Source organism: Osmerus eperlanus, chromosome 6 (assembly GCF_963692335.1).
Source record: "Osmerus eperlanus chromosome 6, fOsmEpe2.1, whole genome shotgun sequence".
NCBI classification, from domain to species: Eukaryota; Metazoa; Chordata; class Actinopteri; order Osmeriformes; family Osmeridae; genus Osmerus; species Osmerus eperlanus.
Genome location: NC_085023.1, coordinates 19,675,930 through 19,701,327, shown reverse-complemented (window position 1 = coordinate 19,701,327; position 25,398 = coordinate 19,675,930). Strand labels below are relative to the sequence as shown.

At 41.6% G+C, this 25,398-nt stretch overlaps 2 protein-coding genes and 1 long non-coding RNA gene across 4 annotated transcripts in view; 2 read left to right on the top strand and 1 right to left on the bottom strand.

The window, feature by feature from the left end:
- On the bottom strand, positions 1 to 18,986 carry LOC134022609 (uncharacterized). 2 transcript variants are annotated; one of them, XR_009930659.1, is made up of 3 exons: positions 18,840 to 18,986; positions 17,553 to 17,672; positions 1 to 99 (listed from the first exon to the last, which is right to left on the bottom strand). It is a non-coding gene; the product is annotated as an uncharacterized LOC134022609 (long non-coding RNA). The 2 variants fall into 2 exon arrangements; XR_009930660.1 differs by having other exon boundaries at positions 17,553 to 17,669.
- Positions 18,987 to 19,467: 481 nt separating this feature from the next.
- LOC134022608 (ubiquitin-conjugating enzyme E2 D4-like) lies at positions 19,468 to 21,981 on the top strand. Its single transcript, XM_062464283.1, has 7 exons — positions 19,468 to 19,638; positions 20,376 to 20,439; positions 20,571 to 20,602; positions 21,037 to 21,114; positions 21,366 to 21,471; positions 21,549 to 21,642; positions 21,761 to 21,981. Exons 1-7 carry the CDS (start codon positions 19,615 to 19,617, stop codon positions 21,804 to 21,806), a joined length of 444 nt encoding a protein of 147 aa, XP_062320267.1. The 5' UTR covers positions 19,468 to 19,614; the 3' UTR covers positions 21,807 to 21,981.
- Positions 21,982 to 23,323: 1,342 nt separating this feature from the next.
- The window catches only part of LOC134022604 (protein bicaudal C homolog 1-B-like), a 48,311-nt gene continuing 46,236 nt past the window's right edge, over positions 23,324 to 25,398 (top strand). Inside the window, exon 1 of the mRNA XM_062464277.1 lies at positions 23,324 to 23,759. Within this exon, the coding sequence (XP_062320261.1) occupies positions 23,570 to 23,759 (190 nt within the window). The 5' untranslated portion in view covers positions 23,324 to 23,569. The remainder of the gene's footprint in view (positions 23,760 to 25,398) is intronic.

Genomic DNA, 25,398 nt, shown 5'->3' with positions numbered 1-25,398 from the left:
CTGAAAATACGCTTGGAATCTTCGATAGAGAAAACTTTTCACCGTGCGGATAGGTATTCCATTCTTCTCATCCTGCATGCGAGCTATTACATCCTCCATCTGAAAAAAATGTCAATTAAAAGACAAATTGTTAAAAGAGAAAGAGAGAATTGAGTGCGACTAACAGAAACCAAGGTTCAAATATCGGTCGGTCAGTTTAAATGAGAGAGATGGGGAAGTGCTGCATTTTTTTGTCTAATTTGAATTTTAGTTCACACGCATTGGCTTGTTGGTATTATTTATTTTTAACCTCTGCAACTGTACGGTTAGAACTTTTTAAACTTCCATCGAGTAATACAATCAAGAGGGATTGTGCTCAATTGTGTTTTAAACGTAACTCGATTTGAGTTTCTGTTTTCTGTGGACAGATTTAAAAGGATACGTGGGGAGAGTTGCTTTTAGCTTGATGTTATAGTTTGCCTGGTTCCAAACTATGCAAGACATCTCTGTATAACTCACATAAAATACTGACCAGACCAGGGACATGCACAGACATTTGGAGGGGCTATTACTCTAACTATGACTGTAATTTTTTTATTATTATTATTTTTAGGGGTGCTGAGATTAAATGTAGGTGTGCTTGAGCACCCCTAAAAAGAGTCTAAAATCGCCACTGCCTCTCAGTAACCCTGAGTCGTAAGTCTACTGCCAATGGACTGACAGCATTTTTTAACTGACAGTTGATCTTCAAACGTTCAGTGTCATCTGTCTGGCACTAAGGAAACCTCTCCAAGTTTAATAGCCGGATGAGTCACTAAGACTCAAAAAGGATAAAAACACGATGATCGTAAGGCTGCTCATTGCCCATCTCTTCCCCCCCCCCCCCCCCCCAACAGTATTATAGTTTAGCTAAGTGGATTCAGAGTGCTGACTGACCAGATTCCACAACTTCTCCGTAGATGAGTGTGTGTCTGCGTGTGGGCGTGTGTGTGTGCGTGTGTGTGTGTGTGTGTGTGTGTGTGTGTGTGTATTTTGGCCCTCTAGGTGAATCATTCGATGCCGTGACACTGGAGCCAGTACATATGAAATGACTAACAGCAGCTCCAAACCAAACCCACTGATGATCTATGCCAACCACTTCTGTGCTTGTATCCACAGAGCCATTTTACCTGTTTGCAATAGCTGCTGCCATTCTAAACCGTGTTAGCTTTTGTAATTATACCACATAGCAATCACTGTCACAATAATTAGACATAAGCAAGAATTACAAACATTGACCCAAATGGATTTTATTTGCACAATTTAACAAAGTCTGTTTTATGCCTTTTTAATTGACACAAGTCCCTTCTGTTAAGATTGACTATTGGATATCATTTCTGACACTTAAAAATATTGAAGACTACATGACATAACAAACAAGGAAGGAATTTCACAGATTTCTGTACTGTGTTTGACATAATTCATCAACAATCAAGACGAGAAACTACCCCTAAATGCGGCATATTTAAAAGGCATCTGTTGAAAAGATTTTATATGAAAGACATCAAATAAAGTCAAACAGCAGCACAGAACGCAACATTTACAAGATTCCATGTGCCACAATTCTTCACATGGAAAATACCCGACATTACATTCATACATGTCTCTTTGCCAACGGAACATTCCAGAGATCATAAAAAACATCCTCTGAAATTCCGCCCTTCCTTCTCCGTCTTTCCTCCACTCATCCTTCCCACCCTCGTTGTCCTTTTCCTCCTCCCCCTGACGTTTCTCGTCAAGTAGTAAAATCGTTGTTTTCACTACACAGTGAATAATTTGCATACAGAGTTATTCCAGAAACATAATGTTAACATAAACATAATGTTCCCACTATATTGCTGTCTGGGATATGGACACATATTCTCTGATTAAACTGTGTCCATTCAAAACTCAAAGTGGATTTAAGATTTAAGTGCAATTTGAAGCGGACAGTTTGTATGATCAGTCCCAGCAAAATCAAGCATAAGTGCTTTCATTAGTATAATGTTAACATTCATGATCATATAATGTGCTTACATTTGAGAAATGATGGATATGGAGACATTATGAATTGATGAATTATAAATGTATTACAGTGAGTAATGTGTGTGTGTGTGTGTGTGCGTGAGTGTGTAGGTAGCTGGGTGCATGTGTGGTCTGACCCAAGGTTTTCATAATGGCTTTCATAATAAAGCCTGCATGTTTTGTATGCATGAGATGCCTGTTCTATCCATCATCGTAGGAGTGAATCTGTCTACAACACAATGTCATGATAGAGATACTAGATTTCCTCACCTTCAAAGAAGATAAATCTCTCTCTCTCTCTTTTGGGATGATGAGCCGTCTCCCTTTCAGAAAACTGACATGCAGAAGTATTGCTAATTACTAAAAGAGAGTTATTTCACAACTAAAGGAGTATGGATTATTTTACGAGCATAGTGGGCAACCAGAGAGTGCAACCAAGTGTGCAACCAAAGATTATGCCAATAAATCTATGTTGTAGAATCCCAGTCCCAATCCCAATTGTGTGTTAGATCCAGTACACTGAACTACATAGTTTTCACATGGTGTTAAGAACATTAGAGCAGAGAGTAGACCTGTTACAATCCAGACAACAATCACCTGCCATTCAGATGGAAATCTTAAACACAGCGGATGGAAATGATTGACCTTCTATAGACAAGGTCAAGCCATGAATTACGTTAATTTGAAGCATTTTCTTTGTTGTCATATACAGTCTGTACCCCTACACCCATAGATATATATAAAGACTAGATGTCTTACGGCGGAGTCTAGAACGTCCGCACATGGCGGCCATCTTGCTACAGTCAACTCGCTCATCCATAACATTGTGTTGATGTTACATGTACTTTTTAAATGACCATAACTTGCTCAATTGTCAACCGATTTTGAAACGGTTTGGTTTGTTATGAACATCAGAGATGTCGTTATGCCACTGCTTACTTATGAATAATTATGTTTTTTTTTTTTTTTTTTTTATAGAATAGAAGTATGGAGTGGCATAACAACATCTCTGACGTTGATAACATATCAACGTCAGACTAGTAAGACATAAGACTAGTCTTTATATATATCTATGGTCTGTACCCCTACACCTCTCTTTTCTCTCTCTCTCCCTCTGTTACTAAGGCAACGTACAGTACATCAGTATCACAAGGACATCAGAGTTGGCCAGTCATTCACAGTAACGAGAGGGTAGAGTTAGATAGGAGGAAGTGAAGGGAAGGACAGGTGGAGTGTTTGGGATGTGTCAGGTGGCTGAGCGGTTAGGGAAGCGGGCTAGTAATCAGAAGGTTGCCAGTTCGATTCCCGGCCATGCAAAATGACGTTGTGTCCTTGGGCAAGGCACTTCACCCTACTTGCCTCGGGGGGAATGTCCCTGTACTTACTGTAAGTCGCTCTGGATAAGAGCGTCTGCTAAATGACTAAATGTAAATGTGTGAAGGACAATCTCTTGATGTTCCAGATGGAGAAGAGAGATGATGAGAGTTTCAGTTTTCTGAGGAGAGGGATGAGAGAGTGAAAGGGTACATGGAGAAATTGGAGGGTCCTTGTCTTAGTTTGGTTTTCTAACTGTCACTTTTAGTCATGCATAGCTAAGAGTGAAGGACATAAGGAGGAAGAAAGAGAACCAGGGAAAATTGCCATAAAACAGTAAATGTTTTTTTATTCATCACTTTCAAAGTTTTGTCAAAACGTGGGGGGGTCAAATGGCTGAGCGGTTAGGGAGCGGGGCTATTAATCAGAAGGTTGTTAGTTCAATTCCCGGCCGTGCCAAATGACGTTGTGTCCTTGGGCAAGGCACTTCACCCTACTTGCCTCTGGGGAATGTCCCTGTACTTACTGTAAGTTGCTCTGGATAACAGTGTCTGATAAATGACTAAATGTCAAAAGAGGGAGAGAAAGAGAGGGAGATAAAGGTGTGAAGGAAAAAGAGAGAGACTTGAGCTGTTTGCCCCTCCTCCTTCTCTCACACCTCTCTCTGCCTCCCTCTCCTCCTCTTGTTGCTCTTGGTCAAGAGTGGTTATTAGGCCAAGCAGTCTGTCTCCCAGCAGGACAAGTCCTGGGAACATGGCAATCAGGACTGATGCCAAGGGACAAGTTCTGGCCAGATCGGAGAACACATACTAACCAGAGGGTCGGCTCGACAATATTTTCATTTCATTATATCGCTACATTATTGCGATGTGTGAATTTTACCCCTGATCTACATTGCTACAATAATTCAGACGTCATTGTATCAACACTACTAGACAACATCATCAAACTTGATCTATTGGAGCCATAACGCACTCCTAGATGGTCAACACTGCAGTGAACTAGCATTTAAATGGAAGATGTCAAGGGATTGCCCTCATATTTTGGGGTTAATTCATAAAACAAATGTGTTATTACACTAAAAACCTTCTCACAAAGTTCCCTGACCCTAATTTATAGCAGTTAGTTTCAGACTTTTTCACAAACCACCTCTCTCTCTCTCTCTCTCTCTCTCTCTCTCTCTCTCTCTCTCTCTCTCTCTCTCTCTCTCTCTCTCTCTCTCTCTCTCTCTCTCTCTCTCTCTGTCTCTCTCTCTCTTTGTCTCTCTCTCTCTCTCTCTCTCTCTCTCTCTCTGTCTCTCTCTCTCTCTCTCTCTCTCTCTCGACCTTCAGATTACTAGCCCGATTCCCTAACCACTCAGCCACCTGACTCCTCTTCCCCATCGTAGATCCAAAGCTAGCTGCACACACTCTGTCTAGACACCTTTCACATTGTGACCAGAACCCCTGTCATTTACGGTCAGAAGCTTGACTGACAGATAGCATTATCAATCCCTTGGTCCATATTTAGATAGTGTTCCAGATGGTTGCCAACCATGACTGACACCAGCATTCATCCCCTGCTCTGAAGTGTCCTGTCGAGCATCACTGATGGGCCCGCTGACAGCTTCAACCGATACGATCCATCACACTGTATTAGGCACACACACTAATGGCTCTATAAGCAGCAGCAGCTAATGTCACACTAAACCTGAACACTTCTTAGTCTCTGAGGGCCTAAAGGTGAAAACGACTGCACTTCCACCAGGCTTGGAACAGGAGGCAAACGTGTGTTTCAAATACACCTGATTTATCTCACCTGTCATGTGGAGTTACACATTTGAGAAAACTGCATTGGCTCCATCATGCCTGACAGATGGAATCAAGCAAACCTTTAGTCATTTAATCATTTAGCAGACGCTCTTATCCAGAGCGACTTACAGTAAGTACAGGGACATTCTCTCCCGAGGCAAGTAGGGTGAAGTGCCTTGCCCAAGGACACGTCATTTTGCACGGCCGGGAATCGAACCAGCGACCTTCTGATTACTAGCCCGATTCTCTAACCGCTCAGCCACCTGACTCCCTTCGAAGCACACCTGACTTAGTGCTTCGAACACACGACTACATCAATCTATTCCACCTCCACCCATCCACCTTAAACGTGGGTTTCCACAATGGCACGGCCAATCTACTTTCCCAGTGAATTTTCATCTGTATTTTCATCAAAGGCAAGCACCTGGAACATGCAGCTCCTGTTCCTCTCTCTTCCCCTGAGTAAGGCGATCCCTGAAGAGAGGTGAACGACTATGTGTGTGGGGGGTTGTGTGTGGAGCTGGATCCCTATGGGAATGAGCTCTGCCATGCCTGTCCCTGTGTGCTGGAAGATGGAGGCTGTGAATCATGGATGAGAGAACGGGGAACCGTTCCCTGGAAGAGAAAAAATGGGGGAGGGAAAACAGTATTTATCCTCGCTTGACATTTTCTCGGTTAACACAGTCCGCCTGCCATCGTCCCCTCTTCTCTCAGTCTCAGCAGATTCTCTCCATTTCTATGTCCTTCTTCTTCTCACAAGACAACTCCTCTACCGATTGGAAAAAAACAGAGACCTGCTGCATTCGTCACTAATTCTACTATCTCCGTTTGAAACGCTGTTTGTACTTTGCGCATTGATCATGTTTTAAATTGTTGTCTGCAAGTGTGCACACCCACCTTCATCGCTGGATGTAATTATCTACAGCCAAATGGTTTACTTCTATTTAAAGCTGTCTTTATTGTTGTCTATCTCCTCTATACCTGACGCTACTCTTGAGTACTGTGGTGGATTGCACTGTTCCCAGCAAGCTGTCTTGCTGGTTGCTGGTGGTATGGAGATCCTGGGGCAAGGCCTCTCGCTCGCGTTTGTGTCTCGTAGTGGGCGTCCGGTGGGCGAGATGACTCAGCCAAGGTTGGTTGTGCTCTGGAACACATTCCAATGAAAGCCAATATCGCTGCCCACCTACTGTGAGTTCATCACTCAAACAGCCTGCTGTAAAAATAATAAATAAAGTAAAAATAAAAAGGCTGCATAATCTTTGGCTACAGACGGCTTTTTTTATTGTCGGGAGGAGGAAGATACAGTCGCAATGCAGAGGATGTAGAGACTGGAGATAATATCATAGAAATTCAACAGAAAGCATGATTGTATTCAGATTGGTGCATTCATTATTCAAGTTGCCTTTAAGGCCATATATTTAGAGACAATATTTTGCAATTGTCTTCTACCGTTTATTAAGCATTTAGCTTTGCTCATTCAGTTGTGAAGCATGATAAGGCAACGCTGTACATCTAAATCTAAACTCTGGGTGTGCCATTTACTAATGCCCCAGGAAATAAAAAGGGAGGATTCATAAAACTTTATCACCTTAAAACCATCACCTGCTTTTTGAAAACCAATTTAAAAGAACACATTTAAAGGGAATTCAGGCCCAGCAATGGTTTACCATCATGGATTTCTCCAAGATGTGCAGTTGTGTTGCTGTGTTATTTTGCATTTCCTATGGAGAACAGGTGAATTCACCATGGTGATGTAAGTTTTAATGAATGTCAGCCCAACGTTAATTAAAACAAGAGCGTAACTGCCGACAAACAGTCTGGCTTTACTCTCAAGTAGTCTTATCAGCGGGCAGCAGCAGCAACTATGTTTACTGAGACCACACAGACAGACACAGAGAGAGATGGAGAGAGAGAGAGAAAGAGAGAGATAGGGAAAGAGATAGAGTGATAAAAAAGAGAGAGAGAAAGAGAGAGAGAACGAGAGATGGGCAAAATGGAAACTGACTGAGCCATCGGTGTTGAGGGTGAGAGAGGGGAGCGAGGGGAAGAGGAGGAAGAGAAGGGTGAGGGAGGTGGGGGTGTAGTGTCTATTTTTAGGTCCCGACAGCATGAGAGTGAGGACTATCTCTCGCCCAGCCAGAGCCCCTCCTCGGCACGTGCAACAGACACTCGGGAGAAGAGCACTCCATGTGTCCCGAATACCAATAAGGCACAGGCAGCTGGAGACAGGCTCACACTGCCTGGACGGCCGTGTCCAGAGGAGGGCGATGACTGAAGGAGTCTGACAGGACAGATACGCAGATGCAGGACAGGACAGGGGAGGACAGGACAGACGCACACACACAGGAAAGCGCTCGAGTCACACGAACACGGCTTTAAACCAACGTGCCGCTACAGTAGACAGTGACCCTCATCAGCCAAAACGCGTGAAACACTGTGCTGAAACAGTGAAGCTACTGATGCGGCAGTAGAAACACTAAAGTGTTGACGAAAAAAACTGCATCGTAGAGCTTTATCATTGTTAACAGCATGCTGATCGGACCAAAAAATCAGGTGCGCTCGACTTGGCACATCCATAGTCCAAACTCGATCGCACACACACACCAACTGCGAAGGAGCAGCAAGACATCTAATCTGTACCGAGGGACAGAGACACTCCAATATCCCCCCTGCCCATGTTTTGTTCAAAGGTACCTTCGTTTTACTCGGTAAACCTCACAAGCCTCCATTAGCTCCCCTTGGCAATGTAATACATTATCTGTTCACTGGCTGAAAGGAACAGACGGAAACATGCTCTGTTTATAGAGGGATGGGAAAGGTTGTTAGCCATGTCCAGACCCCATCCTGAGGGGACATTACAAGAGCCCGGGAAAGGATGGGGAATCTGATTTATATGACATTGTACAAGGCAGTTCAGTAGGACGTAATGCTCTACCCTTTTACAACAAAAGCATACAGGTTGTTTTTTTCTGAATCTCTCACTTGTGTGCTCGGTTGACTGGGTTGGTTATCAGTGTCAGGGTGTGATTTACTTCTGTGTGTTTTTGGTATAACATACAACCGCACACACTGCACACATCCCACACACCCCACACACCCCACACACACCTTCCCAGCCTTGGCTGGTGTGTCGACACCCAGTGGTAGTGCTGCAGATAATAAGGTTTGACTGAGTGCTGGTGTGGCTGTCATGGTAAGGCTATCCATCAGTGACCCTGGTATAATGGCAAAGAGCGCAAAATAGCTGCTGTGCTTTTACACTGTCAGAGGAAATGTCACTCCATAATTAGCCTTGAGTTGGAACTGATACAGAATCTCTGGGAGAAAAATAAAAAATCTGCTGTTATTTCTCCAAAGGCAACTATTTCAGGCTCTCGTATGTTATCGTCACGGTAACGGGGAGGACAGGAACAGGAAATGAAAGAGAGGTGGAGACAGCAGAGTGAGGGAACAAAAGACGAGCAAGAGAGAGAGAGAGAGAGAGAGAGAGAGAGAGAGAGAAAGAGAGAGAGAGAGAGAGAGAGAGAGAGGGAGAGAGAGAGAGAGAGAGAGAGAGAGAGAGAGAGAGAGAGAGAGAGAGAGAGAGAGAGAGAGAGAGAGAGAGAGAGAGAGAGAGAGAGAGAGAGAGAGAGAGAGAGACTACTCTCACACCACATGCTGTAGATGCTTCCATCTCGCAAAACAGAATTTGCAGACAAGACATTTCTTTCAAAGGTGATGCTTAGAATTATTTGTAGTTTGCTCGCATTTTGTTCAGCTCGAGTTATGTCTGTGGTTATTTTCAAAAAACATCTGACCCTTTTGATTCAAGAATCTTACAAAACAAGCTATTTTAAGGAGACTGTATTGTGCACTGTGGGTGGTAGATTTTCACAATTAGCCAAATCTTAAACAAGTTTAAGATTTAAGTATACTACTGTATGTATATTAATAGTCAAGTTATGTTTTGCTGTTTAACAAGCAAGTGCGGTCTTACAGTAATGTTTTAGAAAATTTTGGTTCATAAGTGACAAATATTTTGACAAAATATATGCAGATGTATGACACAACGTCAAAAAGCACTGAGGATTTCACCACTTAACCAGCTGAGCAACCATTTATGCAACGGTTTAATCACCGTGAATGCAACTCTGGTCATTCCGTCCAGATGCATTTACAGGAATCTGAACAGGGGTAGCTCATTGCCTTCTAATGCATTTGTTTACTTACCGTCGATAATTAAACTAAAAGAACCGTGATCAATGGCACCACAAGCAAAGGAGAGAGATAGGCAGTGAAACCATTTTGATCATAATGAAGGCCTTGTAAATGAATCTAACCTTGATGTTTAAATAGTTCTATTGGGTATATTGTACACTGTACTTGTACTGGTAGTATTAGCACAATCATAGTGATCATTATGGTAATATACACTACCAAAACCTACAATATGCAAAAATGATATGAAGGAAAGTCTATTATCGTATGTGCAAAAAAATATTTGCTTCTCTTCTTATTCAATATGGATAATAACAAATACGTATTTATATGGGGTCTGACAGTCTAAGGCACAAAGAGCCAAAATGGCTGACAGTCGAGTGACGCGTGTCTTTTAAGCTGAACTAATGATGTGAAGCAGTGAGCTGGGTTGCAGGTGACACCAACCTTGTGAGCTGCAACTGTGCTGTATTTAGCAGTGTATCCCATAATGGAGGAGGTTCAGTTTCCAAAAGGATTTTTCAGGAATTAAAATTAGTCACTGTCACATTATTTCAGTTGAAATAATTATTTTTTTAAAGCACGGAATATACAAAGAGGAGGATAGGAGGGATTGGAATGGCGGTTTGAAGGCGGCTGATGATGAGCATGTTTGTTTAGAGTGTTCGATATGAAGCTATGACTCATAAGTGAATCAACATTTTCTTTAGGAGGAGAAAATACGCTGCTTTGCGGGACCTAAATACCTTCCCTGCTGTGATGTAAAAGCCCTGATTGGAGTGGAGTGGCCTCTGACTGGTTTCCAGAACTTCAAAGGAGAGAGGAAGGGAGAGAGCGTGTGTGTGTGGGGGGAGCTGAAGAGGGATGGATGGATAACTGGATGGATGGATGGAGAGATGGATAATTAGATGGATAAATGGATGGATAGATGGATGGAAGGATGGATGGAGAGATGGATAATTGGATGGATAAATGGATGGATAGATGGATGGAGGGATGGAGAGATGGATAATTAGATGGATAAATGGATGGAGAGATGGATGGAGGGATGGAGAGATGGATGTATGGAGGGATGGATGGATAGAAGGATGGATGGAGGGATGGATGGATGGATAGAAGGATGTATGGAGGGATGGATGGATAGAAGGATGGATGGAGGGATGGATGGATAGAAGGATGTATGGAGGGATGGATGGATAGAAGGATGTATGGAGGGATGGATGGATAGAAGGATGGATGGAGGGATGGATGGATAGAAGGATGGATGGAGGGATGAATGGATAGGATGGATGGAGGGATGGATGGATAGAAGGATGTATGGAGGGATGGATGGATAGAAGGATGGATGGAGGGATGGATGGATAGAAGGATGGATGGAGGGATGAATGGATAGAAGGATGGATGGAGGGATGGATAGATGGATGTATGGAGGGATGGATGGATAGAAGGATGGATGGATGGAGGGATGAATGAATGGATAGAAGGATGGATGGAGGGATGGAGAGATGGATGTATGGAGGGATGGATGGATAGAAGGATGGATGGAGGGATGGATGGATAGAAGGATGGATGGAGGGATGATGGTATGTTGGCAGCAGACAACTCACCATAAGGATAGATAGAGAAATGTAAAAGGTGAGAGACAGACAGACCGACAATTCAAAGACAAGGAAAGAAAGACTGCATCCGCAAACAAGACACATGGTCAAGGAAATGTCAGGTGGCTGAGCGGTTAGGGAGTCGGGCTAGTAATCTGAAGGTTACCGGTTCGATACCTGGCTGTGCAAAATGACGTTGTGTCCTTGGGCAAGGCACTTCACCCTACTTGCCTCGGGGGGAATGTCCCTGTACTTACTGTAAGTCGCTCTGGATAAGAGCGTCTGATAGATGACTAAATGTAAATGTGTGATGTGTCTTCATGTGCATATCAACAGAGATAGTCAGCAAGCTAGTCTGTTCCCAGCTACAGCTGACCATTGCAGGCCTCATTCTGGAACACCATCATGAGTCTGTAACTTGGGCTTGGGCTCAAAGTGTGGGTCTGGGATCGAGGAAGGGATAATCTCCTAATAGAAATCCTGTAGGAATTAAATGAGTGTGCAAGATGAGACTTGTAAGAGGCTGAATCAGCTACTATACATTTCCAATGCCCTCAATGTTCACAGTCCCTTATATGAGAGTGAGTGTTTAATACTTTACTCTCATATCCAGTTCAGAGCTAGACAGTGATGGTGTGGCCTTCCAAAAAAACAAAAGGGGTCGATCACATGTTTGCCACAACAGCATGCCAGACTGACGGAAATGTTGGCTTTCCTCTTCCTCCTGATCAAGGATCAGTAGGCTGCGTCTCTAGATTTACATTTAGTCATTTAGCAGACGCTCTTATCCAGATGTCAGGGTGAAATACCTGGAGTATGTTCACAAACATACCCCGCAATTTGAGTGATGCTCGTGAGAAACATTATTTTCTCTTTTGAACAAGAGGGGTGTATTTGTTTTTCTACAGAGAAGCCGTTCCCTCTGGTTGTGTGGCTGGCTGACCAGCGTGGCTGCAACACTAAAATGAACTGATCGACCCACTCAATAACTAGCACAGAATGTATGACAGCACACATCTACAGTATTGACTGAACTATGAGCGAAAGGTGAACAAGCCTTTGTTGGTTTGAACAACAAAAAAAGTACTTGTGTTACGTGTGTCTACATTTACAGTAATCAGCAAATCAATAACATCCACTAATAACTTTGCCCTGCGTTGTTGGGGTTTTGGTTTGTTAGTTCCTGAGGGAAGGCGTACAGAAAATGTTTAAATTCTCAAACTGCCACAGTAGGTAAAGAAGGCATACTTCACACAGTTTGAAAAACCATTAATGGAATATGGAAATAGGCAAGAGACCTTGTGCGGGTGGAGGTGAATTGTGGGTTATGCTTTATCCTATGAAGGTATTCTTTTGCAACAACATGAGTGCAACCCCTTACATAATATCTTACTAGTATTCTGTGATATTACCTAAGAGGCATTTTTTGGCTACTGTCATGAAAGATTGATGGCAGGATAAGCAGGCGCCTTTGTGACTGTATCATTGTTTCTCACACCTCCGAATACGAGCACTCTTACAGAGCCAATAAATACAAAAAACACCAGAGTGTTGATGTCCATGTCAGCACAGAAGAATGACACAGATGCATGGGGAGGTTAGAAGGAGGACAAAATGACATTTGATAACTACAGCCAGGCATTGCAGCTTGCATCACAAGACAAGAGACAATGCATGATCAAAGGAATCAGTCTATAACATCAGGCCACTTCAACGAATGGGGCCTGATACCTCGTTCTGAATGCACAGATGGGGGTTTCTGTTCGGAGAGAAAGAAAAAATGCTATCTCATAGATTGAGAGAAAGATGAGAGAAAAAACATCCGTAACATGCAGTTTTAAAATCTGATCTATTTTTATTTGGTATGTTTCAGGCAGGGTACCTCAAGCTAACAAATCTTTAGTCTTAATTTAAATACCGTTGGGTAAAGATTACCTCAAATTGACAGGGAATTACAACTGTCCACTGATCTACGTTTCTTTACTGTTAATTAACAGCTTTAGTATAATGAATGATAATGAGTCTCTAAAATGACTAATTGTTTTCAATATTTGTTTACCTTGTCCAGTTACTAATGTATACATTTGTATTCCATACTATGTTGCTTCCTTTCCTTCTCTCTTATCGTGACAGCTAAGCAGATCCAAGGCCTCAGGTCTAGAACGTCCGCACATGGCGGCCATCTTGCTACAGTCAACTCGCTCACCCATAACATTGTGTTGAATCTACATGTACTTTTTAACTGACCATAACTTGCTCAATTTTCAACCGATTTTGAAACGGTTTGGTTTGTTATCAACGTCAGAGATGTCCTTATGCCACTGCATACTTCTATTCTATTTTTTTTTTAAATAACATAATTATTCATAAGTATGCAGTGGCATACCGACATTTCTGACGTTGATAACAAACCAAACCGTTTCAAAATCGGTTGAAAATTTAGCAAGTTATGGTCATTTAAAAAGTACATGTAGCATCTACACAATGTTATGGGTGAGCGAGTTGACTGTAGCAAGATGGCCGCCATGTGCGGACGTTCGACTCCGTTGTCCGGCAACGCGAACGAGACATCTAGTGTTTATATATATCTATGGAAGGAACAAGCGAGCATCGGCAGATCTAGGAAGGAAGCAGGGTTGTCACCCGAACTCATGCACGAACACCCATACGCATGCACACATACACTTTCAAACACCTACAGACATCTACCCATACACACATCTGAACATTCAGAGGACTACTGTACATACCCACACACACACACACATCTGAACATTCAGAGGACTAGGAAAACAGTGAGGTTGTGTCTCATTAATGTATCGATGAATGCACACATACCGTATACACACACACACATGCTCACACACACAGACACCCACACCCACGTACATACAAACACTGACGCCTACTGTACATACCCCCCCCCCCCCCCCCCCCACACACACACACACACACACACACCCTGGGCTGTGATTTGGCTCTAAAGGCAGACGTTCTCTTCTCCTGCTGAGGGGCTACAAGCCCAGATCCTCACCAGGGCTGTTTTTGGCCCACATGAAAAATTCAATGCTGTCCCTTGCCATATTCGGCCTACATACAATACAGCGCACCGCACAGCATTATTCATGCTACTGTACATGTGACCCTGCTTAGAGGAACACACTCACACACAATATGATGCAGCATGCTTCCATGATGTTTTATATATGAGGGATGGCATGAGTACATGAGTGAGTGAATGCAGTGAGCAAAAGATAAACTGACGTTGATGTTGTACTTGGGTTATTGAATACTGTGACTTTTCCTTGTACCATATTGAATACTTCATTGTCGCTGACTTTTACCTATGGGAGGATAGTTTGTTTTGACCTTAACACACGCTTGAGATGCTTCAGCAATACAATCTTTAATGTTTCCTAAGAGTAAATCAGGTGCGTGGTATTAATGTTTGTGTACAGTTGGCTCAGGAAGCACACATCCCAACAGTGATTAGGTCTTCCCCTTTGCACCCAATCATCCATTTTCATTAGAGGTAAACGGCAAGACAGAAGAGGGAATGAGGAGGTTTTCCCAGCGGACAGGCTGAAAAATCTCTAGCCGCTGACATCACTGGTGATTCTCATCGGTCACCAAGATTAAAGCTCACAAAATATCTCTCATAGTACACCGTCTGTGTAAAAGACTGATGCTTAGAAGCATAACCCTTGAAAGTGCACATTTACCAAGTCCATGAAGAGGATGAGCATCTTTGCCACTTAGAAAAATGCAATCTTGTTCAGGGTTACAGAACTACACCCGGTCGTCTTCATCGGATAACATTAAGGGCATTGGTTCATTCAAGCCCCCTCCAGGACACAAGAAGAAAGGTATCATATTATCTATTAGGTGTTGCCATTTCCTCTGTAATAGTGTCATGGGGATGGCTTGGAAAGAAGCGGAAGTCACATGTGGTCAAGAGGCCAAGGACTGCAGAAACACAGGAGGATTCTTCACAGAGAGAGATGAAAGACACATCTGGGACTTGGCTCTGCATTACTGAGCACGGCACAAGAGCCCTTTGGGGAAATATCTAGGTTACCACATTTGATGGTGGTGAAAAACCAGTTTTCGATGAACCTAATTTAGAATCTAATTGTGAAATAACTGTTTCTGTAGTTTGGAAAAGTAGGGGAATCAAGAGTCAAATTGTGTACAGAATGGAAAATGTGCAGTTATAGAAATATAACATGTACATTTAAATACATCACTGGACTACTTTACAAACCATTGATATCACAATTAAAAAAGGGATTTGCAGATCAATAACAGGAGGAAGGAAGGGTGAAACTGAACACCACAAATCGATAGAAATGCTCTTACACAGGATGCAACTGTTTCCTTGCTACAGAATCTTTGATGCAGAAAACACTGTTTCATCAAATGAGTGATATCATGTATATCCTACACCCTGCTAGCTAAAACAAACAAGAAATAACATATTCATTGAAATACCACCCCCATAACTCTTAACGTTGCCCTGCTTTCCAACAGTCAACTTAGATTACCATTGTCTTATGTCAAAGTAGAATCTTACTTAAGCAGACCATGAAGTAGATACGCTAGCTACCAGAAGCTTGCCATGCAAATCTCCATAGATACATCGATGGCTATTCACTCATCGAAGCCTTACTATTGTAAAGGACAGGCAAGCAGTGAGATAGCTTCAGTGTTTTACTGCTTATTGTTAAATTGATACAGTGGGAACTGTTGAGATGGGATGAGCACTCAGGGATGTATACACTAATGAAAATCTGGTCAAACTTTACCTTGAGCAGTAATGTTTTCATGATGGTAAAACTTACATTAAGTCATCATTATTATGTTACAAACCCTTTGGTGAAAGGTAATATATACAGACAAGTGTGTTTCATAAATAGCCCTTTGGTGTTAGATGTGCTTTACATTGACAACCTGAACAAACTCATTCATTTCAAATAGTAACATCTCCAACCCTTTATAAAACGTATCTATTTTTGTTTTGTATTATTATTATATAATATTAAATAAAATAAACATGTAAAGATGATTTACTTGGTATGACGGATGATTCCTAACATATTAAGATGGCATAAACGTGTTATGAATTATTTACTGTCACCCCTTCAAGTAAAGCATTCCCGTTCAACAAACGAAAGACGAAAAAAAGAAAAAGAAACTCAAGGAGAGTAGACAGCTAGTGTCTGTGATAGGATGTGAAATGATAACTTTGTTGTCAGTGTGAGATTGGACCTGCCAATCCCTTGCATTTCCTGCAATGCTCTGATCCTATATGCAGACAGCTGGCAGAGAACAAGTGAGCTGAATTCAAATGCACAGAAGTTAGTCTGTCTGTTGTTTACATTTACATTTTACATTTAGTCATTTAGCAGACGCTCTTATCCAGAGCGACTTACAGTAAGTACAGGGACATTCCCCCCGAGGCAAGTAGGGTGAAGTGCCTTGCCCAAGGACACAACGTCATTTGGCACGGCTGGGAATCGAACTGGCAACCTTCAGATTATTAGCCCGACTCCCTCACCACTCAGCCATCTGACTCCCTATATCCCTGACGATTTCAGACTGATCGGTAACAAGCGTCTGGTTCTTATTTGCAGGTATATCCTTCATCTTGATCCACCTGTGGCTTTCATTGTAGCACCATAATGAAGCAAATACAACTTTTAACAATTAAATCAGATTTAGCTTTCTGCATGAATGATTGCAAAACCAACCATGGGCAACATCCTGTCCATTAATTAATATTGTACTTGGCATTTGGCAGTTTTCATAACAACAGGAAGTAAACATAATTAATTGCTTATTTTTTTGCCCATTAGCAGAAAAGTGGCATAAAGACAAAACCAAAAATAATGAGCGGAATCATTTAGCCATGAGTCATAGCTTAGAGTAAACAAAATCCCATATGCACTGTGTTTAAAAAGTACACAAAACAAGCCAACCTAATTTCCTTCCCTGCAGACACATAAATAACTCTGTTTCGAGTAACTGAGAATGGTCTCCACAGAACACCATATGGCTCCTTGGAGAGTATGTCTTGAAGTGCAATACATCCAACAGTCAAAGATGCAGAAGAATTGTAACAACAGCATAGCGAGGATTTTATACACCTTATGCTTTTTTTTTTAGGTCAGCTGGTAAACACTCCGTCCTAAAATGTGAGATATGACATCCATGGCCAAATGGGCTCATGTATCGCGAACCAGAGACCATTTCCAAGCTTAATTGTGTGTGTTGCTGCATGACCACGTGCATATATGCCTCTTACGTGTGTGAGTGTGTGGGTGCTTGACTGTATTAGGTAGCATGTATTGCAATCATACAACAAGCCTGTATGAACCCGAATTTGGACTTGTGACTATGGTAACAACAATCTGCCATGTTCAACAACTCTTGGCTGGCACACACAGTGCATTGAAACCCAATCCAAATATAAACACCAATCCAACTAAAGGCAAAGCACCACTACATAGATAAAGTCTATATGTCAATCAAGTTCAATCTTGCGTGTTTCACACACAAACGCAGCCTATATCGTCAGGGCTCTGAATGTCCCTTGCGTGTGTTTAGCATCAGGGCTCTGACTGTCCCTTACCTTTCTGTAGACAATCATGTTGGGCGACTCATCGGTTACTCCATTGGTCCCCTGCCCGACGCTGTTGGTCTGTGCCATTGTCCAGTAGGGATTGCAGCCACAGCAAAACCTCAGGTGCTGCTGATGGCACATAAACACAGGGCAAGACAGAAAACAAATGATATGTGACATAATAGAAGCAATCAGTATTATTATTATTATTATGAATCAGGAAACCCCCCCACTTTGAATCGACTGTTGGTGTGTATATTTGTTTGGCATACTATGTAATCCTGTCAGAGTGCAAATTATACAATGACAATCGGGGGGGTCAACTTCTTCTCCAGGGCCCCCCCGACACATTGTTTTTACCTATTTTGGGGGGGGTCCAAGTCTCAAATTGGGGGGTCAAACCCCCCCAAGCCCCCCCCCGTAATTCAAACCCTGAATCCTGCTGATAGGTCACTGTAATAATACCATGAACAATATATCTGGTCTACTAGTCACATTAAATTAATAAACAGAATTCTTCAGATAGGGTTGAAACAAGCATTTTAAGTATTTTGAATCTAGATTAAACACTTTTCCTGTAGACATTGAATCTTTGATGCTCACTGTGTTCTATCACACTGTATTCAAAGCTAGTATACTTATATCCACACAAACCGTCATTATCAACTAGTATTAGATCTACACATATGGTCATCTTCATCCTCTTAAGTTCGCTGCTACAGAATCTAATAACGTGCAGTTTGAAGAGTCCACAGTCGCAAACACCAGGGAACACTCAGACCTAAGGTTTAGTTGCCAAGAATCCTGGCAATATTGACCACAAGGTCAGCATGCAAGCTTAAATATAAAATTGCAGTGAAATGAGTAAAACGAAAACATTGAAGATATAGTCGTAAACAAAGACATGCGTTCAGTTGTAGCCTATACTTTCATGGCGGTAGTCTATTCTTGAACATGAAAATACAAGTAGAATGGAAGACGCCGAAAGATGTTTGAGCGCAATGGGTTACCATATGCACACGAGAGATGTTCATCCTGATACAGTCGCCCCGACACGCTATTCAAAGATGAATTTACTGAACAAATATTTAAACGGCAAAGTCGTCTCACCTCGGCTACTTCGGCATAGCCTATAGCCTACCACTCACACATACCTCTTCACCAAGACAAAACATTCAGATTTCAGTACCATGGACAGCATCCGCAAAACGCCCCGCACCCGTAATCAATCTGTCAAATCTACCATGCATACAACGTAAATGCGTGAAAGAATACTATCGATCCTTGGTCATTTACCTGTAAAACGCACAGCCTGCGAATGGAATTCTCTTCCCTTGCAGAACTGGTATGCCGTGCGTGCAGTGTGTCAACTGGTAGACATAGGAATGCAAGGATAATTCATTGGCGATGTGAAGAGGCAGGCATTAGATGCAGACTTGGTAGCCCTCTCCTCTCAAAATGATGCTGAAAAGCACGGGCGCGCGTCACCCCAGAGTACGTGAACGTGCATCTATACATGACCAATCATGAGCAAGGAATCCAGCCCAGAAATCATGGAACCGGGAGAGACAACACCATATTTTTGGGGCAAAGAGTTATAGATGTGCACATATATATTGACGATGATTTCGTGATCATATACATCCAGAACTAACACTGGAAATGCATGTGGCCCATCATGGTTCATTTGGTCCGAACAGGATCATGTAAATGCAATGTCACACGTAAATATAGGCTAATATGAGAGAGAAAGAGAGATAAAAAAGAGAGAAAGAAAGAGAGCGAGAAAGAGAGAGAGAAAGAGAGCGAGTTCGCCGATTGTAGAACAGTGCCCCCATCTAGTGGCTGAAAAGTTTGCGATGATGGTGCTGCCTCTTTCAGAGAGACAAACATAGAACTCAATCTCCCAGCATGCTTTGAGGGTTTGCTCCGAAGCGGAAACAAAAGAAATCACAAATTTCTCAAAACATTCTAGTAGATAGCTAGTTAGTCAAAAGAGAAGAGGAACAGGTACAGGGCCGACAGGTGCGTACGGTAGCTAACATCACGAACATACATCTGGAGGACTGACATGGCTTTAAAAAGAATACAGAAGGTGAGTGTGAACATAATTTTTATTACGTCGTCATTCTTAGAAACGGTTGGTCACCACCACCATGGCACCGGCATAATTCCACGATAGTATATATTGCATTGCTTAAAAGCTAGCTTGCTAGCTAACTGTTATTGTCTTTGCTAGGATTGGGTAGCTAGTGACGAAACACTTGTACTACATAGCTAGCTATGATATTTAACCAGTAAACCAGTAAAATATTTAACAGTAAAAGATGTCTAACTGCCGATCTTACTAGCTTGAGGACTAGTTTCGGTTTAAAGTAACGTAGACTAACAATAGCTTAGTCTAGTTAGCTACAGTAGCAGCTACAGTATCTACGCTGCAGCTTGGCTAACACAGCTAGTTAGCTAGCAAGCTCGCTAACCTAGCTCTCTCGAACTAACCATTCTGACATTATTCTAGTCTGTATAGTTAGCTAGCTTTCTGGCTCGATGAAGTCAACATTTTCTGGAACCATCACTATTGGGTGTTATAGTTGACAAAAATCTTAACTGCTAGCTAGTGTGTGGATAAAGCACCTGACGTTAATTAGGGTGGCTTACGTTGGAACGGCTGTCATTAATTCAAATATAGTTAGCCAATTATTTTGCTAAGTGAAAGGTGCATTAAATGAAACTATTCACAAAGAAGAACTGAAACTAGTCTGAAATGTGTGCTTGATCTTTTAATAATTGGCTAACTACATTGTTCTGCTCATACTCAATGTTAAATTATAGGAGCTACATGATTTGCAAAGGGATCCGCCAGCCCAATGCTCGGCTGGGCCAGTTGGAGAGGACTGTAAGTCAGTTAAACCTTAAATACCCTCACGTGAATCTTTATGGCACAATCTCACAATCAATCATGATAGTAGTTATTGTTATCAGTAATATGATATGGTTCATGTGAAGCCTTTCTTTATTCATTTTTAGTGTTTCACTGGCAAGCCACCATCATGGGACCGGTAAGTCCTTTTCTGGATTTTCACCCTGGATATTTCTGGATATTCAGTATACAATGGTGTTATTATGTTGACTGACAGGCCTTCTAATCATTGTGGAGACGATAGACTGATCTCCATTTTTCTCAGTGTTATAACCCATGTCCTTTAGCATCACTACGTAGCACTTATGTCCAATCCATCGTTTAATGAGGCATGGTGTAGTAGGGTATCTGACTGTGGATCATTGTATTATAAGCCATTATTGCCTCTGTAACTATATACAATGAGAAGAAAATTTTACAGTTTTTAAAGAAGGTTAGATGTGAAACAAGGATGACAGGATTGATTTGAAACTGAATGAGCTGCAATCATTGAAAATAAACACTTATTATTTAGATCATACAGGCATTTGTTCTTCAAACTATGTAAAGTCTGGCCTGTTCTCTCTCCATCAGACTGACAGCCCATTTCAGGGTGGAGTGTTCTTCCTCACCATTCACTTCCCTACAGACTATCCCTTCAAACCACCAAAGGTGAATAACGTCTGATAGACTGTTATGACAGGCTGTGTTTTTTGTTTGTTTCTCATACATGCCTTCATTGTTTATTCCGCACCACTCGTTCACCCCATTCAAACCAGAGTTATTGTATGCCAACAAAAATCCAATGCGAGTGTGAACATGTGAGCAGAGGATGAAGAATTCAAACACAAATCTTTTCTGAATGGTCACAAATAATGTCAAGTCCTGAATGTTGTTCTCTGTGATTTGTGTCGTCTTCATAGGTAGCCTTCACAACAAAAATATATCACCCTAACATCAACAGTAACGGGAGCATCTGTCTGGACATCTTGAGGTCACAGTGGTCCCCAGCCCTTACAGTATCAAAAGGTAACAGACTGCCATGTTGATAAATCATGACACCCAAAAATCCTAAATCACTCACATCCATCTCCCCTTTCTCTTAGTTTTATTGTCCATATGCTCCTTGCTATGTGACCCAAACCCAGATGACCCCCTAGTCCCAGACATAGCACACATCTACAAGTTGGACAAAACTAAGTGAGTCTGAATCTATGTATTATTCCTGCTTGCATCAATACAGGGAATTTACTCAACCAATGGCTTGACATTACAGCTCACACACATTGTTAACATGTATACTGTTTGTTTTCAACAGGTACAACAGACTAGCCAGAGAATGGACACAAAAGTATGCAATGTAAAGGACTAAGATTTTGGCTGAGAAAAAGGTTGAGGCAAATGGATTTGCTGGACAACTGACCACAAAGTACTGTTCAAACTCCGAATCGACACTGGTTAAAGAAGAAGTGTTTGATAAAGAAAAAAAAAAAACTAAAACACTTTCTCCTCCCTAATTAACTGATTTTACGCTTTGAAGTCACATTTTCCATTTTTTTTTTTTTTTATCCCATAGTTTTTATAAGTTATTATTCTGTTGTTGCTAAAATGGCTTGTAAAGATTAAAAGCCAATTATGGTTTAAAAAAATTTCTCCATCTTTTAGGTACAGTTTTCTTTTAGAGATTTTTATTGTATAGTATAAAGCTATACAAAATCTATTTTTATCATTTTGCATTAAAAAGTGAAACGAGGCATTTTGTGCTGGTCATTATTGTAAGGATTTTTTTACATAAGAATTAATCTAATCTAATGTTTGTATATTTAATTATCTAATCATAATCTGTGTTTATTTTCTGATGTATGTTGGACAGTGTAAACTTTGTGAAATTTTTCATACGATCTACACGTAGATTGAGCAGTATGGAGCGTTAGACACACCACCCAGTGGTTTAAATTGACTTCATTCATTTAACCACTAGGTGGGAGTATTTACCTGCACTGATAACATCCTAGAAATACTTCCAGTGCCTCCATTATTATTTTGTACATTGGGTTATTTGGTGATAACTGCATCTTGCTATAATGTGAAATCGTGTAAAATTATATTATCATCAGCCTCGCTTTAAACGTTTATTTTCTTCAAGACACTTTAATGAACGGGTCATGGTGGTGCTGATGGAATAATACTTTTTACCGTTGGATTATGACTACACGTCTCTTACATAGTCATATTATAGTCTGTGGTTTTATACTATCCAGTTGAAATATACCTGAAACAGTTGGTATTTGTGAACTTTCTTTCACAAGCCCTGTTGTAGCCTATTTCCTTGATCTTAACCACGTAAACTAGGGCAGGATGCTACCTAGGTTAGACTAAATTATTGCTCACACATCATAGGCTATATGAATTCATTCTACTAACACCCATTGAGGGTTTATCCAGGTCTTCCATTTGCATTTTAAGAATAACACAGGATAGCCGTCTTAAAGTTTGAAGTTGTAAGGTCTACTTTTGGGCCACGTCAGAGTTGTATTTTCATATGTTGAGTGCTTGTATTTATAACACTTAGTAGCTTTTATTAATTTCTGCCTAAACTATCTGGTGTAGATATTGAATTAGGCCTATGAGATCCAGCTTGCCACCAACCGCATACGACTCGTTGTGATCGTAGGCATGTCACATTTTGCATATGCTCATTTTTACGAGGCGGACTAGAACGACTTCGTAGAAAGTAGTGTCGGCCAGAGCTCTGGTGTCGGCTTCTAGGAGAGATTCCAGATGCTGGGTAAAACTTGGTTTGGGAGGAGTCCCAGATTTAGATCTTTGTGTAGGCTTGGCCTATGACACGTGACAGATTTCCCGAGTAGTTATTGTACAGTGCATCAATTTGAGCGCTCAAGGGTCAGCAAATAGAAGTAGCACCCAATCACACCAGTTTATTTTTAGTGGTGCTGATACGCGCGAGAGGGATTCAGTGAAGTCGCACTGCGCAACAATGATGGACAACATTTCGAACTGAGTGAAAGGATAAAGTTTGGAAACAGCTTTAGAACTTTACTCTTTAGTGTAGCTTTAAAATTACTTCGAAACGCAGTGGTCATTGGAAACGTTGCTGTGCAGCGCAATGGCTGCCCAGTGCGATTCTTTGAGCGGATACTTGCACCAGTCGGACCAGGGCTCAAACAGCGAGCGCAGTGACTCCCCAATCCCCGGATCCGAAGATGACTTGAGCGGACCCCATGTTTTACCAGACCCAGAGTGGACGGAGGAAAGATTTCGAGTTGACCGCAAGAAATTGGAAGTCATGCTACTAGGTAAAGTACTATAAGCCTATTGATTTGTGTAAACCGTTGTGCTACTTTTGGAAGAATACTAGGGAAATGTCTGTTAAGTTTCCAGTAGGCTAATTATGTTAGCTAATGTTCTGTTTTCCTAGGCCTTCCAAGTTTTTCATTTTGTGTCTTTCAAGGAGATTAAACGGAAAAAGGTTCTATGACTACATAGCCTGTAGTTTAAGATTATAATTTTTATTGAGCCTGAAAGCATTTTAATAATCAAACAAAAGAAATTGCCGAACTTAAATTCAGCTTTGAAGTTTCCCAATTAGGCAGCAAATGATCAAGGCCAACCTTGCTGTTATGGCACGCTCTTTTCGACCAGGGAAGCAGTTTGGTTTTGCGTTAGTGTCACAACTCGACCAATGGGAGTCGCTACGCATCAGCAATGAGTTCAATTTGCCTAATCTTGGTAAATCCTGACCAAATGGAAATCCCAATTTTTGTATTATTTTAACATATCCATAACTAATGATGCTGACCTACAACCAACTGTCCAACTTCTAGTTAAAGAAGTGGGCTACCAACCACTCACGTTGTGGCGTGGTTTGTGTGAGTAGTCCTTAAACCCTATGTGCTAAAACACCATTTTATAATAATCAAACTTCAGCATAACTCCACTCTTTTTCAAAAAACCTCACTGGTTACTTTTAAAGTTTTGACATTGTTTATAAAAACGGTTATTAATAGTTTCTCTTAATCTCAATTGGACAATTTACAGTTGAATGGGGGGATTTCAGGATGTTTGAGTGGCAATTTTCCAATGAAACCACTTGAATAAGGTCATCAATTAATCTCTCCAAAACACATCATGTTCGTTATGCAACTGAATGGAGTTTGGATGTTTCTTTATCCATCTCACAACAGCAAGTCATTGTCTACATGGAAATTGCGTCAAATGTAAAAACAAGAAGCATTAGTTGGCTCAAATTCTGTCAAATTGTATCTGTACAGCTAATTGTTCTTCTGTCTCACGATTAAGTACTGAAAGCACCTGCAATGACTCAGCCAAAATACTATCCACGCTTTCACCGTGTTGTGTGTACTCTTTTTTTGTACTTTGGAAAGTGTTTTGTGGATTAGTCCTCTTCATAAACGAACACGTATTCACACCCAGCTTCTCTCAACTCTCCTCTGATGGCGCTTCATAGCTGCAGCTCTGTGCATTCCTCAAAGCTCCATGTCATTCCTGCCTTTTCCAGGAAAACAACTTAACCAGAGGCCGGCCCTAAACCATGTTTCCCATCCGGACACAGTGTGCCACGTCAGTGTGTGTGTGTGTTCACAGATGTGTTATTGTGAGTAAGAAGGTGACATATTTCCCTCTGCAATGTGTGTGTGTGTTGTACAAACTAAATATAAGCATAGCCTTAAGATTTACATGCAAGGGTAAGTGTGTCGTTTTTTTTGGTTTTGGGTTTCATCATGGGAGGTGGACGATATTTCTCATGCTTCATGCTACAGTGGGTGCATGGAGAACACACTGTTTCCCTGCCTCTGTCATCTGTCTTCTCTGGTCAGCTGGAGTTTCAGGTTGAGTGACCATACGCTGTCGGCCGTGTAACAGCTTTGGTCTTCCTCTTTTTTTGTGTGGGAGTCCCAGGGTGTTCCCTATCAT

Excerpts from the sequence above, each read along its gene's own strand:
- LOC134022608 (XM_062464283.1), top strand. The coding sequence starts at position 19,615 with ATGGCTTTAAAAAGAATACAGAAG. Across the intron at positions 19,639-20,375 it reads CTTTAAAAAGAATACAGAAG|GAGCTACATGATTTGCAAAG; the intron begins GTGAGTGTGAAC and ends GTTAAATTATAG. Across the intron at positions 20,440-20,570 it reads TGGGCCAGTTGGAGAGGACT|TGTTTCACTGGCAAGCCACC; the intron begins GTAAGTCAGTTA and ends ATTCATTTTTAG.